Source organism: Sebastes umbrosus, chromosome 21 (assembly GCF_015220745.1).
Source record: "Sebastes umbrosus isolate fSebUmb1 chromosome 21, fSebUmb1.pri, whole genome shotgun sequence".
Lineage (NCBI taxonomy): Eukaryota > Metazoa > Chordata > Actinopteri > Perciformes > Sebastidae > Sebastes > Sebastes umbrosus.
The window spans coordinates 20,681,398-20,696,531 of NC_051289.1; the positions used below are offsets into that span (position 1 = coordinate 20,681,398).

The 15,134-nt window shown below is 38.5% G+C and overlaps 1 protein-coding gene across 1 annotated transcript; it reads left to right on the forward strand.

Moving 5' to 3' along the window:
* The first annotated feature begins 2,659 nt into the window (after window positions 1-2,659).
* Window positions 2,660-15,015, forward strand: cngb3.1 (cyclic nucleotide gated channel subunit beta 3, tandem duplicate 1). The gene is made up of 17 exons (XM_037757609.1): window positions 2,660-2,663; window positions 3,075-3,222; window positions 6,149-6,309; window positions 6,411-6,707; window positions 6,793-7,001; window positions 7,103-7,153; window positions 8,228-8,314; window positions 8,416-8,480; window positions 8,840-8,962; window positions 12,572-12,713; window positions 12,849-13,008; window positions 13,209-13,306; window positions 13,428-13,511; window positions 13,640-13,758; window positions 14,068-14,220; window positions 14,370-14,513; window positions 14,720-15,015. Exons 1-17 carry the CDS (start codon window positions 2,660-2,662, stop codon window positions 14,745-14,747), a joined length of 2,073 nt encoding a protein of 690 aa, XP_037613537.1. The 3' UTR covers window positions 14,748-15,015.
* Window positions 15,016-15,134: the final 119 nt, after the last annotated feature.

The following is a 15,134-nucleotide window of genomic DNA, read 5'->3' on the forward strand; positions in this document are numbered from 1 at the left end:
TGGCAGAGATTGGCGGCTTTGATGGTTGATCTGGTGTTGACTGCAGGATAAAGGGGAGTGCCCAGAGGGAATTAATGGTTCTAAGAATTGAATTGCCTCAGTCTGTTGTTTGGATGTGAGACGAGGACTACAGAGCGTCCCGGGACTCTTTCAAGGATCTGAGAGCCACACAGGAAAGCGTCTCCAGGAGGGAGAAGTGGATGGGCAGGCCTGTTTCCTGTAGCCGACACAACGCACCGCCATGTTCAGCAGGTTGAAAAAGTGGATGGGGGCTCCTGAGCCTCCCCCTACTACCCCACCTTCTACCCCACCTCCTCCAGCTAAGGTAAGACCTGGCCTTTCTCTAAAACCTTCAATATAACCTGGACCAGAAAGGTATATTGAAAACATTTCTTTATCTTTGTTGCCGTTTAGCAGTTTTCACGTGTGCGCCATTTAAACCAGACGTTAGATTAATCAGGTTCTGTACTTACCTACCTGTTTGTCACACTGAGTCACGTACTAGTTGTTTTTAAGGTAAACCATGACAGGTGACTGAGATCACTGAAAGCCTCTGATGCAACTTGGCACTGGGAAGGTGTCTGGGCACTCACTGGTGGATTTACTGTTGCTCTTTCAAGTGGCATGCTGGGTCGGCAATATTTTTCCTGAACCTGTGGAAGGGGACAGTACTGAGGATGGACTACAAGTGTAGTTGTGATGATCGTTAGGAGTTATCAAAAACTGAAGCCTATTTAGCACTTTGACATTTTTGGATCCACGGTATGCTCGATGCACTTACAGCTAAATAGATTCAAGTCAAGACAATTTGATTTATGTAGCTCGATATCACAAATTTGCCTCAGGGAGTTTTACAATCTGTATAGGATACAGCACCCGCTGTCCTTTTTAAAGTTACGACACCCGCATAGGATTAGGAAAAAACCCTTTTAACGGAAAAATGGACGAAACCTCAAGAAAAGCAGCAGATGAGGGATAAGTCTCCCAGGACGGACAGACGTGCAATAGATGCTGTGTATACAGAGTAACAACATGAAAATACAACATAGACACTCCATATGACAAAATGTATACATATAATGTAAACATATATAAAAAAGATGGTCCAGGAAGATGTCAAGTAGCTTCCAGATGGAACCAGAGCCACACGACCTCCTCTCCATAGATGAGTCTTACAACTGATGGTCGGGCTGTGTGTGTCCTATTTTTCTCGAGACGTTGTTGGTCCACTTTTGTCTGCACGCTGTGGTGTGTTTACAGGAAGAAAAGCCTCCTGAAAAGAAGGATGAAAATGAGCAGCCAAAGAAAGAGGAGGAAAAGAAAGAAGAGGAAGTGAAGAAGACAGAGGAAGAAAAGAAAGAAGAAGAGCCCAAGAAAGAAGAGGCACAACCAGGTGAGAAGTCTGTTGTGATCATTAGCATCTGTCTCCTTGTCTTTTCTACTTGAGAAAAAAAAAGGAGTTATGTTACTGTGGCTGAGGGACAGTGGACAAAAAGTCAACCATGTAAAGACCAGTGTGTCATTTCAGCGGTGGCCACTGAGTGGCGCTGTGGGCAGCTACAGTAGTCTAATCAGGTGGACTAATTGGATCCAGGTGTGGCGCACAGAGAGGACGACTAGGGGTTTTGGACGCAAGTCAGGATAATGATGGTGGTGTTTTATTTATCTACTTTTGTTAGCTAATAGTTTGAAAATAAATGGACTAACATATCCGATGGTAAGTTTTGGCATTTTGGCAATTTTTTGGTGACAAAGGACAAAGAGACGCTGGAGGCCCTCTACAGGGAGCCAGGCGCACAACTAGCGACCAAAACGTCAACATTATTTACATCACTAACACTGTTTTTCGCCAAGTACAGTAAATGCACAGGGACTTGGACATATTGTAGTGGCAAGTGTATGAAATAGAGCTTTTTTTTCACAAGGTACTCTACTGTGAAGACAGGGCTGATTCGCAATTAAATTAAATTAAATTAAATGGCACCATAGGATGTGGAAACCAGTTGAAATGGTTTATCTCTCCACCAGGTGGAGCAGTGATTATGGAAGCTGAAGCTGTTGTATTGCACCTGAACTCAGCTATTATATTTGAGAGCATACTTTTAATGATTAATGATAATTATCATATGATCATGTCATGATCGGATTGTGAAAATAATATGCTGAAGCTTTTTGTAAAACACAGACAGACAGATTGTTGTTTTTATGCAGAAAATGGTGAAACAGCTGAAGGAGACACTAGGAGCTATTCATTTGTTGTTAGTATTTAGTTGTTTTACCGGTACTACTACTAATAATAATAATATTCTAGATGTTTACTTTATTTGTACTCAATTTTTGATAGTGTTCTCTTTTGCTAGTTATTTGTTTAGTTGAACAATTTTCTTGTTTAGTATATTTATCTTTTTGTGTAATTAGTATTATTTTCCTTTGTTTATGAATTGGGTAAAATTGTGGGCAGGTTCTAGGTAGGCAGGTAGGACCAGCATGCACCTGGATGGGCTTAGGGTTGCTTGTTTTTTTTTTTTCGTTTGCTTGCTTCCTTTTTGGATAAATAAATAATGAGAAACACACAGACCGACTTGAAACTATAGGACTGTACTGAATTTTTTTCTCCACTTTTGTGAATGTGAAATGATGAATCTCACTCAGCCTATCTATGGGTGACATTTGATTCCAGTTCTAGTGGTTTAAAACTTAACAATATCCTCCTACAGACTACAGTATGAGCTTTTAAGCAGTTGTTTTTGTCCATTATAAAAAAAAAACATGCTAAACTGCAAGTTTCTGTTATTGGAATTTTACACTTTAATCTGAATTGATACTCCATTTAGCAGAGTTCAACCTCGTGCATATTCTGGAGCCAAACATTTCCCTCACATATTTCTAAATGATTTCGTTTTCACAGATTAAAATCTGCAAGAAGTCACAGGAGGAGTCTGTTACAGTAGAAGAGGAGGATTTTGTGGTGTCCTTTCTTATTCACCTGGGCAGGATCAACCTTTAATATAGTGGTGATGTTGTTTTCAGCTGTGAGAAACTGACTAAAGAGTGCTGCTGTATTTTTCTTCCAGCTCCAGCTCCTGCTCCAGCATCTACTGCTCCAGCTGTTGCTGCTCCGGCTGCTGCTGCTCCTGCTCCAGCTGCTGCTCCAGCTGCTCCTGCTCCAGCTGCTGCTGCTCCTGCTCCAGCTGCTGCTGCTCCTGCAGAGGGGGCTGAAGAGTAAGAATGCATCACATTATCATGGATAAACAAAGGTTAAATAATAAAAAAGATAAAGCACACTGTGTGTGCCCCACATCTCACCTAGTGTGAGTTTGGATAGGCTCCGTCCCCTGCAACCCTGCAGAGGTTATGATGGATGCACGTATCAGCGCTGACATTTGAATCTTTCAAATGGTACCTTAGGCTAACATGCTATACATTACATGGGTTGAATTCAGATTTTTTTTTTCTGAGATGGGAATTTGAGAAAACCATTGTTTTTTTAGTCACAATCCCACATTTAATTTAGATGTTTCTGTTGCCCTTAAACAAACAGTGTGAAGGATCTGGCGGTATATAGCAATGAGGATGCACGATGTAAAAATGTGAATGGCCTTCTCTAGAGCCAGTTGTGATAAGAATAGAGTGCTTAGTATGTGTGCAGACATGGGAAGTGAGTGGTGAAGCGAGAGAGAGAGAAAGAGAGAGAGCGGCGACGGGAGCGAGTAATGTTATCGACTGCGGCCCAAGCAGGTCCGTTCTGGACTACTGTAGAAACATGGTGGTACAAGTTTCCGTGGAGAGGACCTGCTCCTGATGTAGATATAAACGGCTCATTCTAAGGTGACGAAAACACAACGATTCTTAGTTTCAGGTGATTATACACTAATGAAAACATACTTAAGAATATTATATTCCATTCCTACTAATAGATCCCCCTTAATGCTACACTGGCCCTTTTAATTAGCTACCCTACTCATTTTGAAGTGTCTAGCTGTGTAATGATAATAAGAATATGTGTGAGAGCTTCTGATGTATACATGTGAAGTGTGGCACACGGCTTTTTGAATTCTTTACAGTGTGGTACTTTGTGTCTGTATGAGTGAGTGTTACAGAGGATGGGCAAGAGGAAGACTGAGAGAGATGTTGCCGATTGTTGATAAAATGCTGGTGCTGAACACTTCTACCTGCAGACATGTTGTGATACTCACTATAGCAAAGCTTTTAGGTCCTTTTTAGAATGTTGTCGTCTCTGGCATGAGGTCCTAGAGAAGTTTTTTTTGTTAAAATATTTAAAAGATCCATTAAGCAACGACTTATTATTATTTGTTCGTTGTTGTACAAATATGAGAGCTAGAGGAGAGAGTGACAGGAAGCAGTGATTAGTAGCTCTACAAATGAACTTGACTGGACTAAGAATACCTTGACCCCGGAGCTTGACTCCCAGTCCATTTCAGGAACTCCTCCTCATGTCTCAAGTTTCCAGGTATCAGTGAATCCGCTTCAGTACAGCAGAGTAAACAATAAGACCTGTGTCAGCTGAATTTACAGTGATTTGACTTTGTAGCATTCAGCATTTACATAATTTCAAAACTTAAGGCATAACTGTTACACCATAATTTATTTGTGTCCTTTTGTTTGTTTTGACCCGTTGTGTTAATCCTGTCATTCAACCCATCGTATTAAGCTCCGTCTTGTCTAGTCTCACCTGCCATGTCTTGCTTCACAAAAAAAAAATAATAATAATATTAACATATGCCACTTAAATGTAAACTTGTTATATTTACACCCCCCTCCCCCCCACCAAACATGCATTAACCATTTAGAACTGACTGTACAGATGGACCGTTTACTCTGAGCGGCTCCACCTCCATTGTTTCGTCTTCCCTCACAATAAGTCCCGTGGACGTTGTGTATGTGAGCTGCAGTAACAGCAGTCGTGATCACACTGTGACCTGCAGCCTGTGACTCCCAAAGTAGGAAAGGAGATTAGAAGCTTAGTGGTATTTGTGACAGAGAACAATCAGGGATAGCGTTCACCATGCTAGTGGGAATTAGTTTCAAAGAATTATTTTTATTCTTTGCAGATGATTTATACACTATGTAATGAATTTATTTTCTTTTTTTCTTTTTTGATTTACAAATGATCAATAGCTGACGTAGTGAGATAATAGCATGGATGGTCTTATGAAAATTAGGGCTGGCAATCGATTAAAATATTTAATCGCGATTAATCGCAAAATCAATCACACATTTTTTTTTTTTCTGTTCAATATGTACCTTAAAGGGAGATTTGTCAAGTATTTAATACTTTTGTCAACATGTAAGTGGGCAATATGCTGCTTTATGCAAGTGTTTGTATATTTATTATTGGAAATCAATTAACAACACAAAACAATGACAGATATTGTCCAGAAACCCTCACAGGTACTGCATTTAGCATAACAAATATGCTCAAATCCTAACATGGCAAACTCAAGCCCAACATGTGATTATCATAAAGTGGGCATGTCTGTAAAGAGGAGACTCGTGGGTACCCATAGAACCCATTTTCATTCACATATTTTGAGGTCAGAGGTCAAGGGACCTCTTTGAAAATCGCCATGCCAGTTTTTCCTCTCCAAAATTTAGCGTTAGTTTGGAGCGTTATTTAGCCTCCTTTGCGACAAGCTAGTATGACATGGTTGGTACCGATGGGTTCTTTAGGTTTTCTGGTTACATATGGTGCCAGCACCTTTACTCTAGCTTTGAGCTCGCTCCAACCTTAAAATCGCAAGCTGCGTTAATGCGTTAAAGAAATTAGCGGCGTTAAAACTAATTTGTGAGAACGCATTATCGTGTTAACTTTGACAGTCCTAATTTGAAATAAAGAAAATCCTATTTTCAGGTTCAGATCAAAGTGAAAAAGAAGTGTAACCTGTTTACAGAGCGGATATAGGGTTGTGTGTATGTCTGTCAGATTAATAGTGACAATAATAATATGAACTATAACTGCCACGCTTGCTTATTTGTTCCATTTATTGAGAATCTTCCTGCTCACCATTATATATTATTCTCCAATTCAGCCCCCCACCCCCACTCCCCTCCTCTCTGATTTAATGTCACCTTTTCTATGGTGTTCCTTTATTCATCTTTCTTTTTTGCTTTTGCTCCCTGTTTTCAGTGAGAAGGCCCCTACTCCTCCTCCTCCACCCGTTGTCTACTTCCGTTGCACAGATGACACGCTCAGAAGTGTGATCAAGAAGTTAAGAGAGCGGACAGAGATCCTCAAAGAGAAAGCCACAGACCCTTACGCCACTTCGCCAGAGATCACCCCGCCCGTCAGTAAGTATGGACGTGTACGAACCGACACGCAGACACAAAAGAAACAAACAAACACGGTCAAAGCGCTATTTAACTTTTCGTCACTCTTTTCGCCTGCTCAGCGCCTATTCTGAAGAAGGAGGACTACATCAGACTGAAGGAAGAGGAGCGAATAGCAAAAGAAGAAGCGGATAAAAAGAAGGCAGAACAGGCAGCCATAAAGGCAGAGGAGAAGAAGATAAAGGACGAGGAGAAAAGGCTGGCGGGCGAGACGAAAAAAGAGGAGGAGAGGCTGGCGGAGGAGGCCAGGAAGAAAGCGAAGTTCCTCCCGGACATCAGCTGCTCGTTCTTCGACATCCTCTTCCGTCCAATCGAGAGCAAGATGGACACCGTCCTGGGGAGCACCTTCGATCCTTTAGGTAGGTGTGGTGCACACAGGGAACATGTCCGAAGAGATGAAATGAGCATAAACACACAAACATCTGCATGTCCGTCTCTCTACAGATCGTCGATATATCACCTGGTGTTCCGTGGTAGCGGTGGCGCTCAACTACAACATTTGGTTTTGCACCGCCCGGATGGTCTTCCCGTACCATAACGAAACCAACAACCCCTACTGGATATTATGTGACGTTCTTAGCGACCTAGTGAATGTTATTGACATCGTCATTTGGTCGCCCCGACTACAGTTCGTCAAAGGCGGAGACGTTGTTGTAAGTCACAAAGCATCATGAAGCATCTTTAATAGTGACCTATCTGATCTGTATCATGTTCTTCCAGCTGAACTGTAATACTGTGTGTAATTCCCCGGCAGACAGACGGACCTACGGCTAAGGCACATTATCGGAGTTCACAGCGTTTTAAGGTGAGACTGTAATGATGTGTCCAGTGGTGGAAAGTAGCTAAGTACATTTACAAGTACTGTACTCAAAGAGTAACTAAACCCCAGAGTTTCAGCTGAATTGCATTAACCCCGGAAATTAAAAAAAGGCCAAAAAGTGTCAACATGGGCACCCTGGAAGGGGGGGGGGACAAAGACACGCCTGAGTGTGCAGTCCGGAGGTGTTTTTGCAGCCGGGACAACAACAGTGCCGATCTATTTTAGCCACTAGCTAACAAATACTAAAACCAGAGATCGGTCTCAATACCACTTTTTGAAGCTATCGTCTCGGAATCGACCGCATTTTCACTCGGTCTTGTCTTGATCTCAGACAAAGAGTCAACAAAGACACTCAGATTTTTATATCAAGACCGGTCAAGACCACGACTGCGGGGATATCACTAAATTGCCTGTTTATTGTCTGATATATTTGTTAACATCATCACTGTGACTGGATGTAAAACTTCAAATGCAAATGCGGTGTTTGGTATTTCCTCAACAGATCTCAACATGGCTGCCGGGTCACAAACTTTCTCAGTACCCTACAAGATGTTTCTGAAAACATTTGAGGCGAGAAATAGACATTACAGTAACAGAATATTGATTCATATTTGATCAGCGCTGCCTAGTTTGACCGTTTGATCAGAGTTTGTGAGTGAATGACAGCTGCTCAGAGACGGCAAGGCTCCAGCTCGGCTCTGATTGGTTGTTTTCCTCCGGTCTGTGAAATCTTGCAGATGCCATTAGGAGCACCGGAGCACACAGAGGCACATGATTTATTTTTCAGATTACCTGTCTCATGCACTACTGTCAGGATACAGTGACCATTTTATAAAAATAACTTTTAATCATACTGTATGTGCTCCAATCTTGCCTACTGCTGCTTTAAGTCAAATTTGAAATGAAGGAGCTTCACATGTATTTGAGTATTTTCACAATGTTGTACTGGTAAATGATCTTAATACTTCTTCCACCACTGTGTCTGTCACAGCAAAGTAAATCTTTTATGTGGACCAAATCGTGGAATTTAACAAAATGTTTTTATCCCTCTCTTTTTAGATTGATCTCTTTAGCATCCTCCCCTTTGACCTTCTGTGCCTGCACTTTGAATTCTCCTCCATATACAGACTCAACCGCTTTTTCAGGGTAGGCAGCAAACTGATTGTTTTTACTGATGATATAAATGAAGAACAGGCTTCATATTTCCTGTCCAGTCCCTCACTAGTTTGTTTCCTTGTGTGTTTTAGATCGAGTCCTTCTTTGAATTCAGCGATCGTCTTGAGAGTATCATGGCCAAGGCCTACATCTGGAGGTAAATGCTCCTGGAACAATGACAGGAACAAATCAATACGGTTCCTAATACACTGTGTAAACTTCTGCCATTAGATGAACTCTACTGTTGAGTTGGCTGTGAGCAGATAAAGAGGCCTGATGACAGTTTAAAAGTTTCTGAACCATTTACTTTTCAATTGCTTGTCATTTAGTCTTTGTAACTAAATTGTTTGTACAACACCCGACCCCCCTGTTCACACTGCACAGATTTTACTTTGTACTGAATTGTCATAGTCAGCAATTTAAATTAGCTATGCATCTTCTGCTGTTTTCACAGCCTATATACATGCTGTTATTCATTTAGTTTATAGTTGTTTTCCCATCTTGACGATATTGCAGAGTGATTCGCACCACAGGGTACCTGCTCTTTGCCCTCCATCTCAACAGCTGTGCGTACTATATTGCCTCAATCCACCAGGGTCTTAAGTCGACCACATGGGTGTATGATGGAATGGGCACTGCGTGAGTACTATTTACTTTGTCTCGTTGTTTCTGATGTTTGTGATTCTAGATGTTAGTGTTGTTGTCGGGGCTTTCCGCGGTGCTGAAATATTGAGAGCCAACCCTTTTGTGTCTCATACCAACCACTTAGCAACACCCCAGCAATAACCCTAATCTGATCCACTTTGGTTTAAAGTGGAAGTGAATCATTCAACCAACTTAAACTGGTTAACTAAATGGATTTCCACTCTAATGATTTATATAACAAACATGACAAACGTAAGCAATTAAAAGAAAAAAGAAGCTTTTTTAAAATCTTTCGTGCAGCTTTCGTGGCAAGAGCGCCGTCATGTTGTTGTACTGTAGCCTGTGACGAATGAGAATGGTTGGCTCTGTTGAGTTACACAGATACAACGGTAGAGACCGTGAAAGGCGGAGACTGAGGAGACACAGCACAGAAGAAAACAAAAGTACCATACTGCATCGCTGGCTCGTGGCACTAAAAGAGCCCTCCGAGTCCAGCTGCCGCTGGCTGTCTCCCCATCTCCCGTCCTTCCCCCTCTCTGATCAGCTGTCTCTTCTCCGCTGCTGTCTCATTCAGACCGTTCAAAGACAGGGTCGTTAAGAAAAAAAAAGCTGAAATCACTACATTATTCTGAAGCACACGTTATAGAGTTTACATACTGTTTATCATACTATAATATGACTTTTTTTTTACATACTATACTATGACTTTTTTATTTTTTCGACATACTAAACTGTCTTTTTTCAACATACTATACTACGACTTTTTTTGATATACTATACTATGACTTTTATTTTTTCGACGTACTATACTTTACAATTTTTCTGACTTACTATACTATAACCTTTTTATTTTTTTCGACATACTATACTATGAACTTTCTATTTTTTTCGACATACTATAGTATGACTTTTTTAATTTTTTCGACATATACTATGTCTTTTTTCGACATACTATAGTATGACTTTTTTTATATTTTCTACATACTATACTATGGCTTTTTTCGACATAGTATTAATTTTCTTTATTTTTTCGACATACTATAATATGAATTTTTTCGACAAAAAATGCTCTGACTTTTTTGACATACTATGACTTTAAATTCATTCGACGTACTATACTGTGCCTTATTCTTTCGACATACTACACTATGCCTTTTTTTCTACATACTATACTATGACTTTTAATTTTTTCGGCAATACCATACTATGACTTTTTAATTTTTTCGACAAAGTATGCTCTGACTTTTTTCGACATACTATACTATGACTTTTTAAAATCTTTCAACATACTATACTATGCTTTTTTTAGACATACTATACTATGACACTTTTTTATTTTTCTTGATAAACCATACTATGACTTTTTTTGACATATACTATGACTTGTTTTATTTTTTCGACATACTATAATATACTTTTTTTTTTAAATACTATACTATGACTTTTTTATTTTTTCGACATACTATGCTGTGACTTTTTTTTTCAACATACTATGCTATGACTTTTTTAATTTTTTTACATACTACACTGTGACTTTTTTATTTTCTACATACTATACTAAGCCTTTTTTTCAAAATACTATACTATGACTTTTTAAATTCGTTCGACGTACTATACTGTGCCTTTTTTTTGACATACTATACTGTGACTTAAAAAATTTTCAACATACTATACTATGGCTTTTTTTTTTACATACTATACTATGCCTTTTTAATTTTTTCGACATACTATACTGTCTTTTTTCAACATACTATACTATGACTTTTTTTGACATACCATACTGTGACTTTTAATTTTTTAACATACTATACTTTACCGTTTTTCTGACTTACTATAATATAACTTTTAAAAAATTTCGACATACTATACTATGAATTTTTTTATTTTTTTGACATACTATACTATCACCTTTTTTGCTTATTTGTTTGATAAACTATACTACGACTTTTTTTTACATATAATATGACTTGTTTTATTTTTTTCGACATACTATAATATACTTTTTTTTTAAAATACTATTCTATGACTTCTTAATTTTTTTCAACATACTATACTATGACTTTAAAATTTTTTCGACATACTATGCTGTGACCTTTTCTTTGACATACTATATACTATGACCTTTTTTATATTTTTCGATTAACTATACTATGCCTTTTTTTCAACATACTATACTATGCCTTTTTAAATTCTTTCGACATACAATACTGACTTTTTTTCAACATACTATACTATATCTTTTTTATTTTTCCGACATACTATACTATACCTTTTTTTCAACAAACTATACTGTGACCTTTTTTATTTTTTCGATTAACTATACTATGACTTTTTTTTATTTTTTCGACATACTATACTTTGTCTTTTTTGACATACTATACTATGCTTTTTTTTCCAAAATAGTATACCATGACCTTTTTTATTCTTTAGACATACTATACAATGACTTTTTTTCGACAAACTATACAATGACTTTTTATTAGTTTTCGACATTTTGTGACTTTATTCGCCATTCTATACTATGACTTTTTAAATTTTATTGATAAGCTATACAATGACTTTTTTATTTTTTCAACATACTATACTATGACTTTTTAAATTTTATTGATAAGCTATACAATGACTTTTTTATTTTTTCAACATACTATACTATGACTTTTGTTTTTTTTCGTCATACTATACTATGACTTTTTTCAACATCCTGTCACAACTTGGTACTCAAGGCCATGACAAAAAGGGAGACACACCATGGTAACGATTAAATCAATTTATTTATTAAACAAAAATAGAGGAAATTATGCAGAACAAAAGGATCGAAAAGGTATGGGGTGTAAATATCAGTAGTATCAGTAATGTAAGATGTGCATGGAGAGTGTAAATGGTGTGAACGTGTTGTAAAATGTATAAAACAAGCAAAGGATTAACTAAGGAGAACTTAGGTCTGCCACATTCCCGGTGATGGTGTCTGCAGGGAAAGAGAGAAAGACAGAGAGAGAATGAGTCATGAGCCTAGGATGTATAGGCTGTGAACACTGGGCCAAGGTGTTCCTAGAAAGCCCTTATGGAAGGTTAACAGAAACCCTACTATACAAGCGACAGCAGGGGTCGCCAGAATACTATACTATGCTTTTTTATTTTTTCAACATATTATACTATGCTTTCTTTTTTGGCATACTATACTATGAATTTTTTTTATTTCTTTGACATACTATACTATGACTTTTTTTCGACATACTATACTATGACTTATTTTTTACAAAATACTATACTATGAATTTGATTTTTTCGACATGCTACACTACGACTTTTTTTCGACATACTATACTATGACTTTTAAAAGATTTTCGACATACTATACTATGAATTTTTTATTTTTTCAACATACTATACTATGACTTTTATTTTTTCGACATACTATAAGGCAGTAATTCTAGTTTGTAAAATGTTTTATGGCATACTATACTTTAACTTTTTTATGACGTACTATACTATGACACTTAATGATAATCTTTATTTCTGTGAAATTATACATTATACTATGATTTTTTTTTCATGGAATACTATACTCGAAATTAAATTAACATGTACCCTGTGCTACCACAGGTACATTCGTTGTTACTACTTTGCCGTCCGCAGTCTAATCAACATCGGTGGTCTTCCAGAGCCTGTCACCACCTTTGAGATTACCTTTCAGATGGCCAACTTTTTCATTGGTGTCTTTGTGTTCTCCAGTTTAATTGGACAGGTATGTAGGGGAGGGTTTTTTCGACAGAAGTTTTATTCATAACTATCAATATATCGCACATCTTATCAAAAGCTTTTCTTCACGATGTATATTGTAATTCAATACTCTCCCTATCCATCGGTCTTTCTTTCTCAGATGAGAGATGTCATAGGAGCAGCAACAGCAGGAAAGACATATTTCCGGGCATCGATGGACGGCTGTGTTGACTACATGAACACCTACTCGATCCCCAAATATTGCCAGAACAGAATCCGGACCTGGTACAACTACACCTGGGCAGCTCAGGGCATGCTAGGTGAGTCTCAGAAACCTTTATACCAGGAATGTATCCTTATTAGAGTGAAAAACCTGATGAGACACTCAAACTCTCTACTGAAAGCAGACTAATATTGAACTGACAAAGTACATTTTCAGAGATGTTAAGATATCAAGATTCCTTTATTTGTCATTTTTATGCTCCACATAAAAACAAAATTGTATCCATGTCCTCTCCAGATGAGTCTGAGCTGCTGGACAAGATGCCTCTGGTGATGAGAACTGCCATCGCTGTCGACGTCAACCTGTCAACCTTCCAGAAGATTGCACTGTTTCAGGTGACTCCGCAGTCACTGTGGCCTCCTAAAATTTGAGACAATTAGATTGCGTTTTGGAAACTGTGGAGTCGTGCACATCCAACTGAAAACTCACCTGTCAACCTGATGTTGTCTCTTCCAGGGCTGCGACCAGCAGATGTTGGTGGACATGTTGCTGAGGCTCAAGTCAATCATCTATCTACCTGGAGACTTTGTTGTGAAGAAAGTGAGTGAAGAAGAATGTGTGTGTGTGTGTAATGATAAACCTTGGCGACCATCATGAAACAAATAACCAATAATTTATCCGAGTGTGATGCTGACCTCTGCGTTCTTGCCCTGCGCTCTCCTCCGCAGGGGGACATCGGTAAAGAGATGTACATCATCAAAGGTGGAGCGGTGCAGGTGGTGGGAGGACCTGACAACAGTATTGTGTTTGTCACACTGAAGGCTGGCAGCGTGTTTGGGGAAATCAGGTTTATCTGCATTTAGTAGCGATCTTTGACAACTAGAACATACAATAACAGAGCTAAAAGAAATCAAGTCACAGTTATCCTTACTTTTTCATCATCTTATTATCCAGTAAGTGTCTTGATGACAAGTCTCCTATACATAAGGAGAATATATTTGCTTCAGTTAAATCTGGTGCAGTTTCCTTACCTTAAACAAAGCTAAATTATAGTATAGTATAGTGCATGGCTGTAGAGATACAGATAGATTTCCCAAGAGACCAATGCTATTTGAAATGGACACATGGTATATTTTTGCATCCATCCCCGTCACAGTTTACTACAGTCTGCCAAAGATGGAGGAAACAGGCGCACAGCTAACGTGAAAGCGCATGGCTTCGCTAACCTTTTTGTCCTGGAGAAGAAAGACTTGTTTGACATCCTCATCCACTACCCAGCGTCTCAGAAAGTGTTGGCCAGGAAGGGAAGGTGAGTCATTTACAGTTAGGACATCTTTGGTATACACAATTTCATTGTGGCTATGGCTCAACTTTAATAAGTAATTTATCAGCACCAACCTCCAAATTCAATTCTAAAATGCAGCCCATTAAGGATTGTCTCTGTTTGTGATTGTGAAGGAAACTGATTAAAGCCAAAGGCCCTGCAGGTGCTAAAACCGAAGAGGTAAAGCCGAAAGGTCTAGCTCTGTTTGGACCAAAACCACCAACACCCAAGCTACTGTCAGTCATGGCCAAATTCCGCAAAGGATCCTTGGCAAAAAAGGTAAAGTCTTTACAGTGATGCAACATTCTTCATAGAGATAGCTGGGATAGTTTGATTTGGTAGGTGACAAATAGCCTTGCACTACTATAGAAAATGTTTACGAGCCATGTATGATGGGAGAACTGGTACCAAACTTAAAACAGACACACTGCAGGTTTTGCTAAAGACACAATGACATAATGTTGTCTTTTTTTTTTATGTCCACAGGAGTAGAAATGAGAGTGGGATGCTGAGGAGTGCCACCACTTCAAATCTGTATCATTTTATATATCACATTGTCTACTGAAAGACTCACAAGAAGACAGAATCTGTAATTATAATCCAATAATATTCACCTTGTTAACTTTTGTAGATTCCTTAATAGTTACATTTAACCTAATCAGTGCCAGCAGCCAAATCTGCAGGTTAATGTTATGTTTAAAGAATTCATGTTGATTGTAAAGTGTGCGTTATTTTTTGAAAGGTAAAGTTAAGATGTTTACAATAAAGAGTACCACCTAATGTTTAACATTAGAATTTTAACTTCTTAAAAAGAAAATTAAAGGGTGATGACAACAGTCCCGGTGTCTCGCAGCTAACACTGCAAACAACGGCGAAAGTGTGGGAGAGTGACTTCATTA